Source organism: Macrobrachium nipponense, chromosome 11 (genome assembly GCF_015104395.2).
Source record: "Macrobrachium nipponense isolate FS-2020 chromosome 11, ASM1510439v2, whole genome shotgun sequence".
Classification (NCBI taxonomy): Eukaryota; Metazoa; Arthropoda; class Malacostraca; order Decapoda; family Palaemonidae; genus Macrobrachium; species Macrobrachium nipponense.
In genome coordinates, this window is record NC_061087.1 from 85,835,067 (window position 1) to 85,852,910 (window position 17,844).

At 33.5% G+C, this 17,844-nt stretch overlaps 1 protein-coding gene across 5 annotated transcripts in view; it reads left to right on the forward strand.

Annotated features, from left to right (window-relative positions):
- The window catches only part of LOC135206849 (forkhead box protein N3-like), a 180,873-nt gene extending 163,822 nt beyond the window's left edge, over positions 1-17,051 (forward strand). For 4 of the 5 annotated variants that reach the window (XM_064238337.1, XM_064238350.1, XM_064238343.1 and 1 more), the window contains 4 exons: positions 2,687-2,979; positions 4,665-4,759; positions 10,543-10,790; positions 12,529-17,051. In XM_064238337.1, the coding sequence (XP_064094407.1) occupies positions 2,687-2,979; positions 4,665-4,759; positions 10,543-10,790; positions 12,529-12,901 (1,009 nt within the window). In that variant the 3' untranslated portion in view covers positions 12,902-17,051. The remainder of the gene's footprint in view (positions 1-2,686; positions 2,980-4,664; positions 4,760-10,542; positions 10,791-12,528) is intronic. The other variant, XM_064238356.1, reaches the window with a different exon arrangement.
- The last annotated feature ends 793 nt before the right edge of the window (positions 17,052-17,844 follow it).

Consider the following 17,844-nt stretch of genomic DNA (forward strand, 5'->3'; position numbering starts at 1 on the left):
TTAAGACGAATCTTTTATGTCGTACTGTAATACGTCAATGTTTACGTGTAAGATTTGGTAGTGAAACCAGTTACATACGTAACATGTTCGGTTCGGTAGCAACACAATCTAAGCTTTTTAAGCTTGCCTGTAAAGAAGAGGTTAGCCTTAGCTTAACTCAGAAGCTGCTACGGTATACATTGATTATAGAAATTAAGTAGATTCTTTTATGTCTACTGTAAAAATACGTCATTGTTTACGTGTGAGATTTGGTAGTGAAACCACTGTTACATACGTAACGTGTGCCGTTCGGTAGCGAACGCAATCTTAAGCTTTGTTAAGCTTGCTGGTAAAGAGGAGGTTAGCCTTAGCTTGAATCAGAGAAGCCGCAATGGTATAGAATAATTATAGAAATTAAGACTATTCTTTTATGTGTACTGTAAAAAGACGTCAATGTTTACGTGTGAGATCTGGTAGTGACACAGTTTACATATGTAAGGCGTGCACGGTAACGAACGCAATCTGTATGCTTGGTTTATAAGCGTTCTCGTAAAAAAGAGGTTAGCTTGATATTAAACTCAAGAGATGTTGTTATGTAATGGTATAGTAATTATAGAAATTAAGAAGATTCTTTTACTTATTCGTACGTATATATGTACCATGCAGTACCATGATAATTAAAGTCCAATAAGCTTGAAACCAGCCCTGATATTGGACAATTTGCCGTAAAAGACGCACCTTTTTTATAATGACATTTATGAAAAAACCGTTAGTATCATAACATTTACTGAAAGATAATTTTCAAGCGATTTTGTATACAGTATTGCAGTCGACTCCGTATAAGATTTACCATAAATTAATATCGAATGTAAACGTTTCTAGGCTTATAGCAACGATATGGTTTGTTTACTACCATAGTCCCACTATAAACCACCAGGTCTGCAGCTATGGTTTGTTTACATCCTTAAATGCTGACTTACTATAGGCAAATTTTCATAAGTTTTTGATAAATATAAATTGGGTTTAATTTTAATAGTTTATTAATTTACTGTAATAATTAGACTTGCTTTTCAACGTTTATATTATGTTAGCAACACGTTTTATGCCTACCCACTACACTACGTTCTATACTTACTATTTACCTAGGTAGCCTATGACGCTTGGTCAACAATCAGTTGGACGCAGGCCAGTTTTCTTTTATACTGTATATTATACATTTAAAATTATAAATATACTTTTAACATGATATTTATTTAACTTTTAACTTATTTAGTTGTAATTTACATGTAATGTATTGTATAAAAAGGCAAGGTTAGGGTAATAGCTGATGGTCAAGAACGGATTAATCCATTTTCAGTTATTTCTTATGGGAAAACTTGATTCAGTTCTCGAAATAATCGAATTTCGACACTCCTTCTGGAACGAATTAGCGTCGAGAACCGAGGCTCTACTGTACAGTGTACGTGCTATGATAGGCTATAACATTACATAAAGTGAATATGTATTTTACCTCAGATATATGAATCATTCACATTTATGGACAGTTACCAGCTATACTGTACTAGCCGCTGGCTAGTGCAGTTGCTAATGTGCTGGTCTCGTAATTCTCAGGCCAGCATTTGCCTCCTTGTCAAGGGGCGAATAGTGAAACTGTATAAGAGTGGTTACTGCTATGAGTAACGCCATGGTGGGGGTTGGGGTTATGTCCCTCCTCCTCCTCCTCCTCCTCCTCCTCCTCGAGAGGCAATAGCCTGGTGGTGAACTGTAAAATGCTGACTTTTTTAACTATTTTCTATCAAAAGTAGCATATCTATATGTAATTTATTTCATTTGAATGTTTATAAAACCATTTTGAGACATGGTGCTCTCTACAAATAGTTGTGCATAGCCTAGTCTTGATAGTTGGAGTTTTGGGAGAGGTGAAGTCAGCTGATGACTGAAAATTTGTGATTATCATATGCAACCTGCTAAAGCCATTGAATATTGCTAATTATAAATGTGAAAGTAGCAGTTTTTCTATTGTATCCATCGGTACCATTCAAGGGTTTGAATAAGTATGTTTTTACAGTATACTCGATATTGTTTTGTTTATTTTTTGTTCCCTTCTTAATAGCTATGAAATTGTGACAGTTCTCAGTGGGAGAGGAAGGGTAATCAGCTGATGAAAGATAAAGAATGACCAGAAATAAGAATTTTTCCCAGCTGGTTTTTGCCAGGTTTAAGCTGAATAGCACTCGGCTTTGATTATTTTGAAAAAGGCCTGTATTTCACAAGAAAAGTTTACTTAGATGAGAGTGTGAATCTTGTCCAGCTATAATACTCGTTCATTATTGCAGAACACATTTTTTATTTTTATTGGTGTTTAAGTGAATATAAATATATAGTAATGCCCTATAAAAGTATTCATTGTGTTGAAATGTTAATACTTGTTTTGATGTGTGAAATAAGGCTAATATTCTAATGGGAAATTATCATAGCCTAACTGTTGACAACATAGAGAATTAGAATTTGCACTGAACACGGAGTTGTTATTACATGAAATTGAATTTATTTTCCTTAATCTGGGACTCCTCAGGTCTGAGTGGTCTTGGAATAGTGAAGATCTATGAGGATGGCTAATGATGGTACTGGGAAGAAGACTGTTAGAATCTGGTTTATGTAACTGAAACAAAATCAAAAGTATTAAATTGGCTACGTCTCTTTTCAGCAGGCAGTTGGGTGAAACCCTCAGTAGTCCAAGTCAAGGAAGTACCCAAAGAGCAGCAGCTAGTCCAGAAACAGTAACTGTCAGTTCCTCCAAACCAGCAGGAGCAAATGTTCCTAATCCTGAGCTCTTCCCGTACTTAGCACGTCGTCTGGGCTCCTCCTCAGCAGGATTGGATACCCTTGGGTCTACAGGATTGGGAACATCGCCTTCAGGTGTTCACAGTGAGGATGTTGATGCAGCAGCTGCAATGTTGGCTCTCAAGCATGGACCTCGCATTCTGACACCTACCAATCGTAAGTTAATAATATTAATATTTTGTTGGTTTTATTTCTATATTCTTTTAATATTCTAACTTCCCTTTCAAAGTTGCAGGTTAGTGCTGAATGATATTTCATTAAACTTTCTCAAAGTTGAGGTTTTAATTGTAACAAGCATTGCAAATAATCGATTAAAATTGTATTTGATCCCAGTCATATGTTAGTTACAAAGGAAAGTTTTTCACTACTTCACGGGAAAAATCTGCAATCTATTTTTGTTTAACATAGGGCTTGGCTGAAATGTGTTATTCACACACTTGTTTCCTTTTCACATAAAGAACGAAGTTTATAGGAATAGACAGGACATGATCGACATGTTTGTCCCAGTGTCAGATGTTGAAAGTGTTATTGTTCATTGTATCATAAAGCTGATTCTCTAAGAGGTTGATTTATAATGTAAAGTCATACATTAATTTTTTTTAATAACTTTCTGAACATGATGTCATTGTTTAACCACAAGAATCTAGAACTGAAATTGATTTTTTGAAGTATAAATATGATTAATGAAATTGTAAGGGATCCAACAATTGCCGGACCTATAATTTTCTTATTTTTATACTTCAGCACTTTTAATATTTTTATTCATGCGGGACATTTTTTTATTAAATAATACAGTATTTACTTTATTTTCCTGCAATGAAGATGCTATTTTTTTCCAGAAGGAAATAATGGAATGGAAATTGACTGCATATTAAGAGGCCAAAGGTTACGTTTTCATAAGTGTATCCTACCCTAAGAGAAGGTTATCTTTGCTAGAATTAGAGTTCCTGTATATGAGCTTTGAATGAAGCGTATAAATTTTACTTACCCAATTAAAAATTAAATAAGAAAAATATATAAAAATACACATACCCATAAAGGTTCATTCCTTTATTGGTAAATATTGCAATAGTATAAACCATGTTCAAATAATTTGTTACTTTTGACAAATGGGAACAATGTGCCAAATATCCTCTAGTTTTCAAGATTGAAATTTAATTTTTACTTGTAATATTTTTGTGGGAATTTTAATCTTCATTTTCTCTATTTTTTTTATATGGGATGTCTATTCATGTGTTTTCACAAAGTGTAACTGCAATACAATGTTATTCTGTAATTATAGTATTTACCTCTTTCTGTATTGGCTATCAAGATTTTCATTTCACTGATATGTCCACTTAACAAAAGCTTATTAAATATTAAAATCAGTAAACATGAAAAAACCAAAGAAGTTTCAAATGAATGGGTTGGGAAACCACAATAGTTAGTATGCCATAGCAGCCAAAGCCACCCAAAAGCACTGAGAGTCGTATGCATGCAGTGCACCAACCAAAGCAGACATTAAATTTTGGTGATAAATGCAATCTTATTTTTATATTTGTTTTTAAACAATTTTATAGCCTAAATTGGGATTTATCTTAAAGGCTGGAGCATCTTTTATGTTGATAAACATGGTATTTTCATCAGTTGGTTATTATTAGACAGTCATCCCTTGAAAACAGATTACAAAAAAAGTAACATTTTAAGATTTATGTATTACCATAAGAATCACAGGAAATTTTTTAATGATCCAAATTGGTTCATTTTTATTCAAATTCTTTTGCAGCTAGTGATTTGTGTTATTGCAGGTTGACAGATGGTGTCAGTTGTAGGTTTATAAAGTATTCCATTTTTTATTGCAGTTTCATATTCTCGATTAAGGGAAGGTAGAGACACATCTGTTTTATATGAAGAAAATACAAGCAGAAAGAGGAAACGGAAAAGAAAACACACTGAGGTAAAGATGCAACTGCATGTGGTTGATATATTGTAGATGCATGAATATACTGCTTGCATTCTCATATTGTATTGGGTTGATATGTCTTTCAGAATTGCACATGGCATTATGAAAGAATTTGTTTTGGCTACTTGCTGACTGTTTGTGTCTCATACTGTGATGTAATTTAATAATTTAACTACTGTAAACAGTACATTCAAGTATTATGCTTCAGCATGTGAATGGTTGCATTTTGTTAGTAAAAGGGTTTTTTTAAGCTTGATGTCAGCTTGTGTAAATTATTGTAATTAAAGTCATATCAAAATTAAGCAGTCATATGCATGCTGTCTCTTTTATATTTAAAACCAGTGACACTTGGTTTAGCACTTTTTAGCATTAAGTTAATTTCCATGTAACGCCTAAGAGTTTAATGTGATAATTGGAGCTCACCGATAAGACATTTTCCACACTTTCTATCGTGTTCAAGGCATCTATAGAGTAAAACCACAGAAATGGTGTAATATGCAAGGATCTTTAGTAGGTGTAATGTAATGCTGTGTTACTATTTTATTGATTTTATTTAATTAGCTTAAATAGTAGCTGCCTTTTTCCCTTTAACTTGTGATGTACTGTTCCATCTTTATACGCACATTTTTACCCTCACTCCAGTTCCAGGGAAATGCTTTTCATTTTGTTTTTGTGCAAGAAACTCCATTTATGAAAGTTATGGTTTGTATCCTAGGAAGAATACAAATTATTTTAAAAATTTATTTCGGTAGGTTTTTCCAAAGGATATTTATGAAATGGTAAAAATATGAGGGCTGACTTTAAAAAGCATAGGATGCATAGCATTACTTCAGTGGAATAGATGACCAAATTTACTTGGTTCACACTGTCTTTAGATGTGAAGTAAATAATTGGTCCCCCCAGTCTGTGAGAATTTTTTTACATGTCTTTCCTGTTTTATTACAGAAGTTATTTTGAAAGAGATTGTAATTTATTAAGTGTATTATATTAGTGTTTGTGTGTGTAGGGGACATTTGTCCATAGTTAAAATAAGGGAGCAAAATGTAAAGCGGAAAAAATAAGGGAGCAAAATGTAAAGCGGAAGGAATGTGCTTCAGTTTAGTTGAATGGAAAAATGCTACCAAAACTATGGCACTTGAAAGACAGAAGCCAGTGGCAATTGTGCTTGGAAGTGAATAGGAATTATGGGCATGGTTTAGAAAAACAGTAATTCTCTCCAAAATGAAGGAAAATTTTTAATGTTTAAGGAAACAGAAAATGGATTTGTAATATTTATTCTTCCCCTTGTTCAGGTAGTTTCCATGAATTTTTAAGGTTATGTCTTCAAACCTCTTTTGTCTTTTATTAAGCCTAAGTAAATCTTGTGGAATCTCAAAGCAAGGGTTTACTATGGTTAACACTACTGTTTGCCCTTATTTTTAGTTACATTTTACAGTCAGTAAACAGTTTTTTAACATTACTGATCTAATGTTTCCTGCTCAATACAATTTCATCTTATGTGTTTTTGTCATAAAGAGGAGGGTATATAGTGTGTACACTATGCCTTTGAAGCCTTTTCTCCTGAGTTCTTGGTGGCTGTATTTTATTCCTAGTATACTATTAAATATTTAGTAATCGCAAGATTGCCTTGTCAGCTGGATTTTGGAATACAGGCAGTCCCCTGTTATCAGCAGGGGTTCTGTTCTCGGCTGGGTGCTGATAAGCAAAAACCGCCATTAAATAAATCTCAGTGATTTATGGTGCTTATGGCACCAAGTTTCGGTTAATGGCGCCTGTGTTAGGTATGTTATGGTACCATAACTCTACTATCATCACCTTATGACGCTGATAACTGAAACTCGGCATTTTATGGCATTAGACAAGCGCCATAAAATTGGATCGCTATTAACCGAGACCGCTGATAACCAGGGACTGCCTGTATCCATTCTTATTAAAGAAAGACCTTATGAAACATTACTTAAAGGATTTTAACAAATAAAAATTGAATTTGTACAAAAATTATAATTATGAAGTTACTTAGCAAGATGAAAACTTGAGCAAGTCAATAGCTGGATTCAGTTGGTGGGAAGAGACCAAAGGGAAACTGGTAAGAAATGACTGCAGCTGTGATGGATTAAAATTGAAAAGGCAATTTAGTGCCATCTGTGGTCTTTGCTCGTAAATTAGTAGATATTCTTAAATTAGCCAGATAATTTGAGGTCGGATCACTTTGTAGTTACTGCATAAGGAAGTTTCAGCAGATTAACTCACAGTATTCAATGCACATCACAGACGTAAGCATATACTGTAATGCAAGAGCACTCGCCAAAAAGGACATCAGTCATAGCACAGAGGAATGCCTCTTGTAGACACAAGCAGCTATTTGGAACACAGCCAACACCAATAATCCCATGACTAGTAGTGCATCTTGTGAGACCCAACTGGAGGGGGAAAAAAAATAAAAAGTGGAGAAAAGCAGCACTTCCATACTTACAGGTGTACAGTTGGCTCAGGAACTATTGACATACTTTCTCAATTCATTGTTTGTTATGGAAATATTGCCATATGCAGGTGCCATTCTTTACTTATCAATAAATATTTCCTTTCAAAGATGTTATACTTGAAATAAATTAAATTAGAATTGAGTAATTTATTCAACGTATCAAAGATAATTATTTTACAAAGTAAGGAAAATATACATAACCATGAGTCCACAAATTCTAGTTTTATTCTCAACTCAAGCTTCACGACAACATCAGCATTTTGAAGTTGGCTCTGCTGCCGCTCGAGTCTTGACCCAATGTATCGCACTGTACAGGGGTGTTGTCATTTCGTCTCCTACAGCTGATAAATAATACATTAAGCCATCAATATTCTTTAATAGCAATGTGTAATTAAACTAATTTTGTCCCTTGATCAATAAAATAATTTGCATGACACAGTGGGCCTAAATTTGACTTCTGATTTTCACACCTGATTAGCCATGGTCTATTTTCAGCAGTATACTCTCTTGGATACATAATGTGAATAAATATTTAAATCTACAATATCTATATTAATCTGCTTTATTTGATTATTCCCATTATTCATTTTTATTGGCCATGTTCTCCTTTTTTCATTATCCTTTTCATAATTGCTTGACATATTTTTGTCAGACCTAGCTATGAAAGATAAAAGTAATTTTGAGCATTAAAATGTTCTATAAACATATGAGAAATGGAAGATTAAGTAATTTTGAGCAGAAAATGTTCTTAAACATATGAATTTTAAGGCTTCTGTTGTTAGTGAGGAGAATTTTAAAATAACTATTATCATTATTAGTGATGCTTTCACGCAATGAAGTTCTTACCGAGAAGTTGGAGTAGCCTGAGATGTGGGGGAGCAGTGGTGACGTATAGGAGTGAAGGAGGGATTAGGCCGATGTGAATAAAGTATCTCCCATTAAATAAAATGTATTATTTATGTTTTGAAGGAAAAAATGCATGCATCACTGAATCTGCTTCTCTCCCTATCCATGGTATTCACTGAACACCGATAGAGAGAGAGAGAGAAAGTAAGTAAGCCTAACTGAATATCCCATCCATCAAAGGTAAGCGTGCTTATTCATTAGACACTTACCAAAGATTTCAAGTGTATTTTTAAAAATCTCTGTCTCCATCTAAAGTATTTGTCAGACACCAGTCATAGGCGTAGGCCTAGTCATGATTCCTGGTTCAACAATATTGTGATGAGGCGCCTAGAATTCAAAATTCACAAATGAATGTTGCTCAGTAACATTTACACTTCTGTATTGCCTTGCTATCTTGTGGTGCTTTGAGGAGTTCCTATTCTAGGCCCACTTTCTAAACTTTGCTGTTCTCTAAAAAATTTGGTCTATGTATGATTCTCTTTGGTTTACGTATTAAGCTTTCTTGATCTCTCTCTAGCAGGAACTTGCACCGAATGCAGTACATTAATTCTCTCTCACTCAGTGGGGGATGTTTCTTAGACCAATAAATGACACATTGACATTCGATTCCCGTGCACATCATGGCATGGAAAATAATAAAGTGAGGTCAGCAACATTTTCACTATTGTATTGTCTTGGTCTCTCGTGGTGCTGCGAGGAATTCCTATTTTAAGCCCATTTTCTAAACTTTGCTGTTCTCTAAACAATTTGGTCCATCTATGTATGATTCTCTTTGGTATAGATATTAAGTTTTCATGGTCTTGCTTTAACGGTAACTTGCACAGAATACAGTGCATTAATTGTCTCTCACTCAGCAGGGGATATTTCTTAGACCAACAAATGACATTGACATTTGATTCCTGCACACATCATGGCATGGAAAATAATTGAGTATTTACACTACTGTATTGTCTTGCTCTCTTGTGGTGCTTTAAGGAGTTCCTATTCTAGGCCCATTTTCTAAACTTGCTGTTCTCTAAACTATTTGTTCCATCTATGCATGATTCTCTTTGGCATACATATTAAACTTTCTTGGTATCTCTGTAACAGGAACTTGCACTGAATGCAGTGTATTATTTGTCTTGCTCAGTGGGGGATGTTTCTCAGACCAATAAGTGACACATTAACATTCGATTCCCACGCACATCGTGGCACGGAAAGCGCCTCAGCGGCATGGTTGGTATGGTACTAGCGTCCCACCTCGGTGGTCGCAGGTTTGATTCTCGGCCATTCCATTGAGGAGTGAGAGGTGTATTTCTGGTGATAGAAGTTCACTCTTGACGTGGTTCGGAAGTCACGTAAAGCCGTTGGTCCCATAGCTGACTAACCATACTGGTTACATGCAACGTAAAAGCACCATACAAACAAACAAACATACATCATGGCATGGAAAATAATAGAGAGAGGTTGCATGGTTGACACTTAGATTATCATTTCTTTTCTTCTTTTTTTATCTGATGAGATTTTGTGAATTTCCCATGTTTTCTGGAAAATGTTACAAATGGAATCATCCAATTACCTTCAGCCTAATGTTGAAATGATAATGTAAGGACTATGTTTATGCAAAACTACTAGTGATAGGTGTCTCCTGTCTACTTAGTAATATATGTCAGTGGTTGTGATATGACGTTTATCACTTTGTTTCATTCATGTAAATTTTACTGTGGGGAAAATAGTGTTACACAATAACATAACTTGATGTTCTAAAGATATAAGTGACTGTTTTTAACTTCATTACATAAGATTTCTTCCCTCTTCAAAAAGAAAAATAGATTAAAAAGGCAAGAATCATGTCAGGCAGGTAAATGAAAAATCATGAAACGCTATCACAACTAATTTCAGCATGTGTACAGTAGTAGGAGGACCATTGATTTGCATCTCAACCTGTAAAGAGTTGGCCGAGTATGCATGATAGAACTGTTGTATGTGGAATTTGATGCTTTTGGCACTTGCATGTGTTCCAAACAATTGAAGGCTATTTCATGATGAATAGGTTTGTACTAAAAAATTATTTTTAAGCAAGTACTGTTCATTAACAAGTGTTTTGCAGTTTACTGCAATTGGTTTCTACAGTGTCTTCCTACCAAGCTTTTAAACTTCTTAAACTTTACCTTGCTCCAATTTTCATTTTAGAGAATTTCTCTATATTCTTAGTGTTTGATTGTTGAGGTGCATGCTGCAGTAAAAATGTAATATTTGAACAGCAGAAATTTGTACATGTGGAGCCAGCAATCTTTTTAGTATTTTTAATTTTGAAATCATTAAAGGTAGTTTGTCTTTTAGCTTCAGAATATGTACTATTGCTGTAGGATCCCTTATATCAGTGGCCTGACATACCAGTTTCTTTCAGATTGGTGATGCTCGTATGATGGTAATCAGCTCATCACCAAGCGAAGATCATTCTTATACCTCCATGGATGGTGAAGAGGAGGAATATCCTACTCTTTTGCTGCCACCACCACCGCCAAGTCAGGCCACACCGACTACCTCTTTGGCCTCACATTGCCATCCCTCACCCTCTAAAAAAGTCCACCATTCACCGACTTCGAGTGTGGATGAAGCTTTTTCAGATGACTCCTATGACAGCGATGTGGGCAGGTAAGTTATGTATAATGGCGTGATACTATTTGTTGATAGATGCATGTTGTAGCTGCATTTGTTCAACATGTCTTATTGTATATTAGTGCTACATCTTTTACATACAAGGATTTACTAGAGGAAATATTAACTGTGATAAGTACTTCTAGCAGATATGATGGTTATTCATTAAGTGAAAAATAACAAATTTAGTGTATTGTGAATGATTATGTATATTTATGATTTGATGTTTAATCATTTTTGTTATAGTTGCTGTTAGTAGTATTACCTATTCGGAAATTGTGGGCTTCAGTGAATTACCATGAGACTAAATTAATTAATCTTTCTGCTTCAGCATTAACTAGAAATTGTAGCATACTTATTGGATTAAATGACATTGCTAGAAGCAAAGTAGTAAGGAAAGATAAAATATTTAACATGGCTTTAGTGATGGCCTGGTGCACAAATCAGTAGTTTTAAAAAGGATTTTTTTTATTCAGAATTATGTTGTCCTTGAAAAATATCTGCCATTAACAGGCATTATTGATAAGTATTCTTAGGCAGAGCCTGCTATAACAAGACATTTGTTTTCCAAAGGAAATTTAGCTGAATGTTTGGCAACAGTTAGACATATTTTGCTTAAGCTTTGAATAGACATATTTTGCTTAAGCTTTGCTCTATTCATCTTACTATGAATACATATCTTTCTGATAAATTATCTTGCACACTTATATAGCTACCAAATGTTATAATTTTACCATTTTAAGGTTAATTTCAGAATTACAGACAGCCCCGGTTATTGGTGGGGTCCCGTCCCCGGGGTGAGCCAATAAGCGAAAGCCACCATTAACTGAAACCCGGCAATTCATGGTCCCATAATGGCGCCGATAACTGGGTATCAGGGCCATAAGCACCCTTATGGCGCTGATAACCAGAACTGCCCATTATGGCGCCATAAATCGCTGATTTTATGGCGCTAGACAAGCCCCATAAAACCAGATGGCCATTAACTGAGACCGCCGATAACCAGGGGCTGCCTGTAATCTTTTTCATGGTACATGGTACTATTCGTATTATAAGAAGCCCTTGCCATTCAACTTTCTTACTGCTGAATTAGAGAAAAATAAAATTGTACATCTTTTTATTGAAGATTCTTAAAAGCATTAATGACAATTTTAGTTAAAAAAAAAAAAAAAAACCTATGGTCTAAAAAAAAATACATCTGAGAAAATATAACCTGGCTATCTATATATATATATATCTATCTATATATCTATCTATAGATATATAGATATAGATATATAGATAGATATAGATATAGATAGAGATAGATATAGATATAGAGATAGATATAGAGATAGAGATAGATATAGAGATAGATATAGATATATAGATATATAGATATATATAGATATATATATATATATATATATATTATATATATATATATATATATATATATATATATATATATATATATATATATATATATATATATATATATATAATTTGGAAGTTTTCTTCAGCACCAGGGGCTTATCCACATGTTAGCAGTTGTTTTACTTAAAGTTGGCTGTGGTTATAAATGGGAGACTGTATCTTATTTAAATTCCAGAATTTGAGGTTAATTTGTTGAAAGTCCTGATTAGGTGCATGATTTGATTTTCTTTGAAGCTACATTACACTGAATTAATATCTAAAACCTATGGAAGTTCCTTATGGTTAAATTTATTTAATTAAATTTTTTTTCCCCTCGCAGTGAAGCATCCCAGGCAGAGATGCGACAACTAGTTGAAGGAGCAGATGCATTACTTAATTTGGCTGCTGTTGCAACTTCCCTTGCATCAAAGCATATACTTGAAGGGGACTCGACATCATATTCTAATCATCATTATCCAGATTCTGCAAATCAAAACACACAAATGAAGATTGCATCATTTCGTCCTCAGAAGCTGCATATCTTAAAATCTCCAAAATCTTCAAAAATGTCTCTTGACAAAACCAAGAATACTTCAGAAATTCTCACCAATAACAACACCATTGTTAATAACAACAACAAAATCTTGAAAGTTAAAAGATTTGGAGGGTCCCAGTTACAGGGAACAGTTAAGCATTTGCCAGCATCCCGGTAGGATGTCGCTGTTGGGTGAACACCCTAAGCCAGCAAGACTCTCTTTCCCTTCATGGAAGGTAAACTTATCCAGAATGACAATTGATGCTGGTAACTAAATACTACCATAGTATAATTTGGGTACTAATGTGGATTTTTATAGTAAATAAAAAATACAAAACCATTAGTTTTGTTGAAGTAGCTGTGTTGAAGAGAAAGTTTCAAGAAACACTTACATGTAAATTGTTAATGTTGTAGATATTCTTCTCTTTGTTATTTGCTATATCTTGTTTCCTTTACAATTTGTTGGTCTTCAAAGCTGTTGGTGTGCGGATTTCTTCAGTGCTCATTTCATTTAGTAGTTTAGAAGTTAGAACATTTTTATCAAGTACTTAGTCCTCTAACTTTGCTGTTTGTGTTATGAGCCTGATTTTCTATAATATATATATATGTGTGTGCTGTATCTTGCTGTCAGAGCAAAATACATTTTGTTAATTCTTGGCATTGAAAGTTTAGATAGCAATAATTTATGTTTTAATGTTTATATAAACACACAAGAATCACTTGCACTAGTCTCTTCTGATTTCCTTCCGAGCTAGAAGGAAATAACTTTGCATATGCAATAATAGGGCTTGTGTATGCATCAAATGCATTATGAAGAAGCAATACTGTTTTTACATTTACTATGTGTTATTTTATAAATTGTTTAGATAATCCTCAGATAAATCTAATATTGTAAATAATCTTTGATAGGCTTTATTAGTTTGTACATAAGGTGTAAAATGAGATTGATTATATTGTATATGTTCTCCAGATTATATAGAGTAATATAAACTACTATGCCTGATGATTTTCATGAGGTTGATGTACAAAGAAAGAGACTATTGTTGACTGCAGTTGTTTGTGAAGATAGGATGTTTAGCAAACTGTTTTTTGTAGCTTCTTTTGACATTACTTTCATGCTTTTCTGTATGGTTATGAGAGCTATCAGGAAGTAACTTTCAGCCATTTTTAGTGAAATTTGTTCAGGAAGTTGTTATAAAAAACACTTTTGCAAATTTTATCTTTCTATCATCAAGGAAAATTGAAATTTTAATCCCAATCATAAGACAAAAGAAGAAAGCACATTATGTACAATTACAAAAGTAGTCATTGTAATGGAGAATTTGACACAGTATTGTATTGACTGTACATAAAATCAGCAGTGGCACATGATTTATACAGTTTTATTTTTATACATAGTTATGTATATATTATATTTTAGACTAGTAGTAAATGATGGCTATAGTATCCTTTTTACAATTGTCCTGAGTAGCAGAAGTAAACATTATGTCATCAGTACTCCTTATAATCGAAGTTTCTCTGTTAACTGCTTTGGAAGCATAAAATGATACTTGTCTCTTCACTTATATGAATTTGTGTCATGTATTATGTTGCAGCCTTCCAAAGATTTGATGGTAGATATGTACTTTAACTGATGAGATTTTTTTGTCACATTTGTTGTGCATGGCACACTGCAAGTTATTGGAAGAGCTAAATAAATGACAATCTCATGAAGAAATCAGGCTTGGTAGTTTTCTGTTAAATCCACCTGTGTCTTCCTTATGAAAAATGTCAAAGTTATAATAATTAAGTACTACTTTCAATGTTTAGTTCTTCCAATTGGAGCTAAAGTCATATCTCTTAAAATGTAAAATCCAGATTGACTGAAAAGACAAATCCTTGTGAACTTTTGATGTTTCCATGAGGACATCCAAAGGAATATTCTTATATTTTCTAATCTACAGAAAGAGGGAAAAAATCAAAGTTCATCAATGAAGATTTGAGGTATATAAACCTCTTGGAGCATGGTTGGGTCCAGTATGAAGATTTAATTTTCTTTGTATATTTGTGCCAAAACTGCAAAAAAAATGTCAATTATAACGCTGGTTTCCAGAAGCACATGAATCGGTTGTGCCAAATAAGGGTGACAAATATAGGAATGCCATAGTTGGCACTAGCAGTTTTCTCCACCTATATGTAGATATAGCCTTACTTGTGGAATATAGTGTAGCATTTTTTTCTATAAGTAAAATTGTTTAAATATGCTTTCTACCAGTTTATATAGACTTGAATTTTGAGCAAGTTAATGTCAAAATGGCTTAATTCTGTTCTTGAGAGTATCTAATGGGTATAGCACTAAAAACTACATTCATATACTTATATTATTGAGAACTTTACTTGGTATTTAGGAAATGACATTTTACAACCACATTCCATCAATTGGAGGGGAATCCACAAGGTTAAAACCCACTATTGCATTAGCAATTGCCTTTATATACAATATCTTTACACAAGTGTAGATCTATGCAAGATGTAGTTTTAGTCTGATTAAGTGTTAAATGCAGATTCTTTTTTACAGAACCAAATATGAGCACGTTTAATTTGATCTTTCATTCCTCTTTCTGTAATTGAAAGATTAAATGCTGCTATTGTAAGTTTATGGAAATGTGTGGTTATTCTGCACAGAAGCATTATGATTTACTGAAGCGCCTTGGATTTAGTTGAAATGCTAAGGCATTTTATGCATTAACTTGCTTGAAGTCAGCATTGTAAACTGGCATTTGAAATTTGAATGAAAATTTTTTATAATGATGCTGATGCAGTTAAAATGCCATGCCATTATTGCATTTTAGAAAGAAACTTGCAAGTATGACCATAAGAAATTAAAGTTCAGGAAATCTTAATTATGAATTGTGTAGTAATTATGACAGTGCAAAGACTTATAAATCTGAAAAGCTTTACTCAATATAAGGCTGTATGCAAGTTTCCCTTCAAATAGGCTGGTTGCGGAATGTAGTTATATTTAAATGCATACTGTGTGTATATATATACACATGTAGCATTACTAAAGAATCACAAAGATTCAAAATTTTCCTTTATTTCTTGAAAGGGATAATGTCAAGACTTTCCTGTTGTATGCAATTCTGTTGATACGCATTTGTAATAATTAACGGGTTCTTAGTGTAACCAGGATAAGGAGATAATTGCCATGTTTTATTTTTTATTTATTTATTCAGATTCAGTTATATTGTCTTTAGGTTGACTATGGTGCCTGTTTACCACACAAATGCTGTAGCTATCAGAATGAGAACTATGGAAATAACTATGCAAAATCAAGAAAACACTCTTAAATAGCTACTTGGTATAAATCATACTATGTGGATTGTCCTTGCCTCGTATATAACTAATTTTACTCATGATTCTACAGATAAGTCATTATGGATAGTATTCTTATTGGGGTAATATAATGCTTGATACTTCAAATGGTGTCATGGTACCATAGGTAAAAATATTTATTGCAAACCATCTGTGGGCATGCGTAGGCACCATTGAGCTAAAGATAAGTATGGGGTTTGTGGGGTGTCTGAATTAATTTTAATGACAAACTGGCTCAATGCCTTTGCAATCTTATTAGTTTTCACTCCTGTTTCCATAAGTAAAAGTTTTATATATTTTTTGCTTTGCATTATATAACTAAAGAATTTTTAGTACAGAAAATATAAATCAAATGTATGCATTTTAAAGTTCTTTTTATACTAAAAAAGAAAATTGCAACTTACTGTGCCTTAGTAACAATACTGCTCTTTCTGCCTCAACAATGTTAAGGGGCATGTGTGCACATTATACTTCTTGTTCCTTTGGAATTGCATTTGTCTTTTATGATACTACATTTTCAATTTATTGGCATTCTTGGTAGTGGTCAAATGCCTATCAGTATTTCTTTGTGGTTATTGATAATTTGACCTTTAAATTTGTAAATTTTTACATTTGATATTGCTCATTATGAAAGTAAGCTATTAACATATTTTATACATGTTCTCAGGAGCTTTAAGCCATTCTTGCATTATTCTGTGAAACATTTCTCGTAATAGTTTGATACTTACACACGAATGATATTCCTACTATGCAGTTATGCTATATTTTGCAGACAAATCAAATTAATGGCATCTAGATGCATGTAAAAGAAAGCTGTGTAAAAAAAGTTATATTTTTGGTATTCTGTGTAATATGTTGTAATGCTGCATCACAGTATTTTGTATTTTTGAAGATTATTGTAAAAGACTCTGCAACATAAATATTGTAAGGCATGTTTTTATGTACATATATATACATATACATTATGCATATAACCATGAATTTATTTACCCTAGACTACTACTTATTAAGGGATGTCATGTTATTTATTTAAAAACTTGAAAAGACTCTTATCTCTAAACAGGTTAATAAGGTATACCTGGACAGTTGGCTGGTGATAGCAAAGACCCGAGAAAAATTACTTCAGGACAGACACATCCTTCTCCAGTTTTGTCACAGCTTAGGCATTGTGATAAATCGGGAGAAGTCTAGTTTGGATCCCAGTCAGAGGCTGGGTACTTAGGAATGATTATAGACAGTGAAGGCCAAGGCTTTCCCTTCAGAGATCAGAGGGTAGAGAAATGCAAAAAAAAAAGTACAGGCAGTCCCTGGTTACCAGCAGCCTCGGTTAATGGCACTTGTATAGTGCCACAAAATCGGCAATTTATGGTACCATAAAGGCCGAGTTTTGGTTATAGGTGCCGAGTTATGGCACCATAACATACCTAACAGATGCCATTAACCCCTTCGGTACCACACGACGCATAATCAGCTAGATGCTGCATCCCACATTTTCCCAACTTGCCCTAGAGTCTGTTTAACCCTGAAAAAAATTGTTATACTAACATCTATTTTGCTTTATATATTAATGGAAATGAATGTGAAGTCATATATATACACGTGTAAATATGTATATATATATGTATAAACACACACTACATATCAACCCATGAATTTTTCCTTTTTTCAGGGCGATTTTTTTGAAAAAATAATGTAGCTCTTTCATTAGCCTATGAACTTGAGAGTTTTCATCACGTTATCATAAAAAAAATAATATGCATCCCCAAA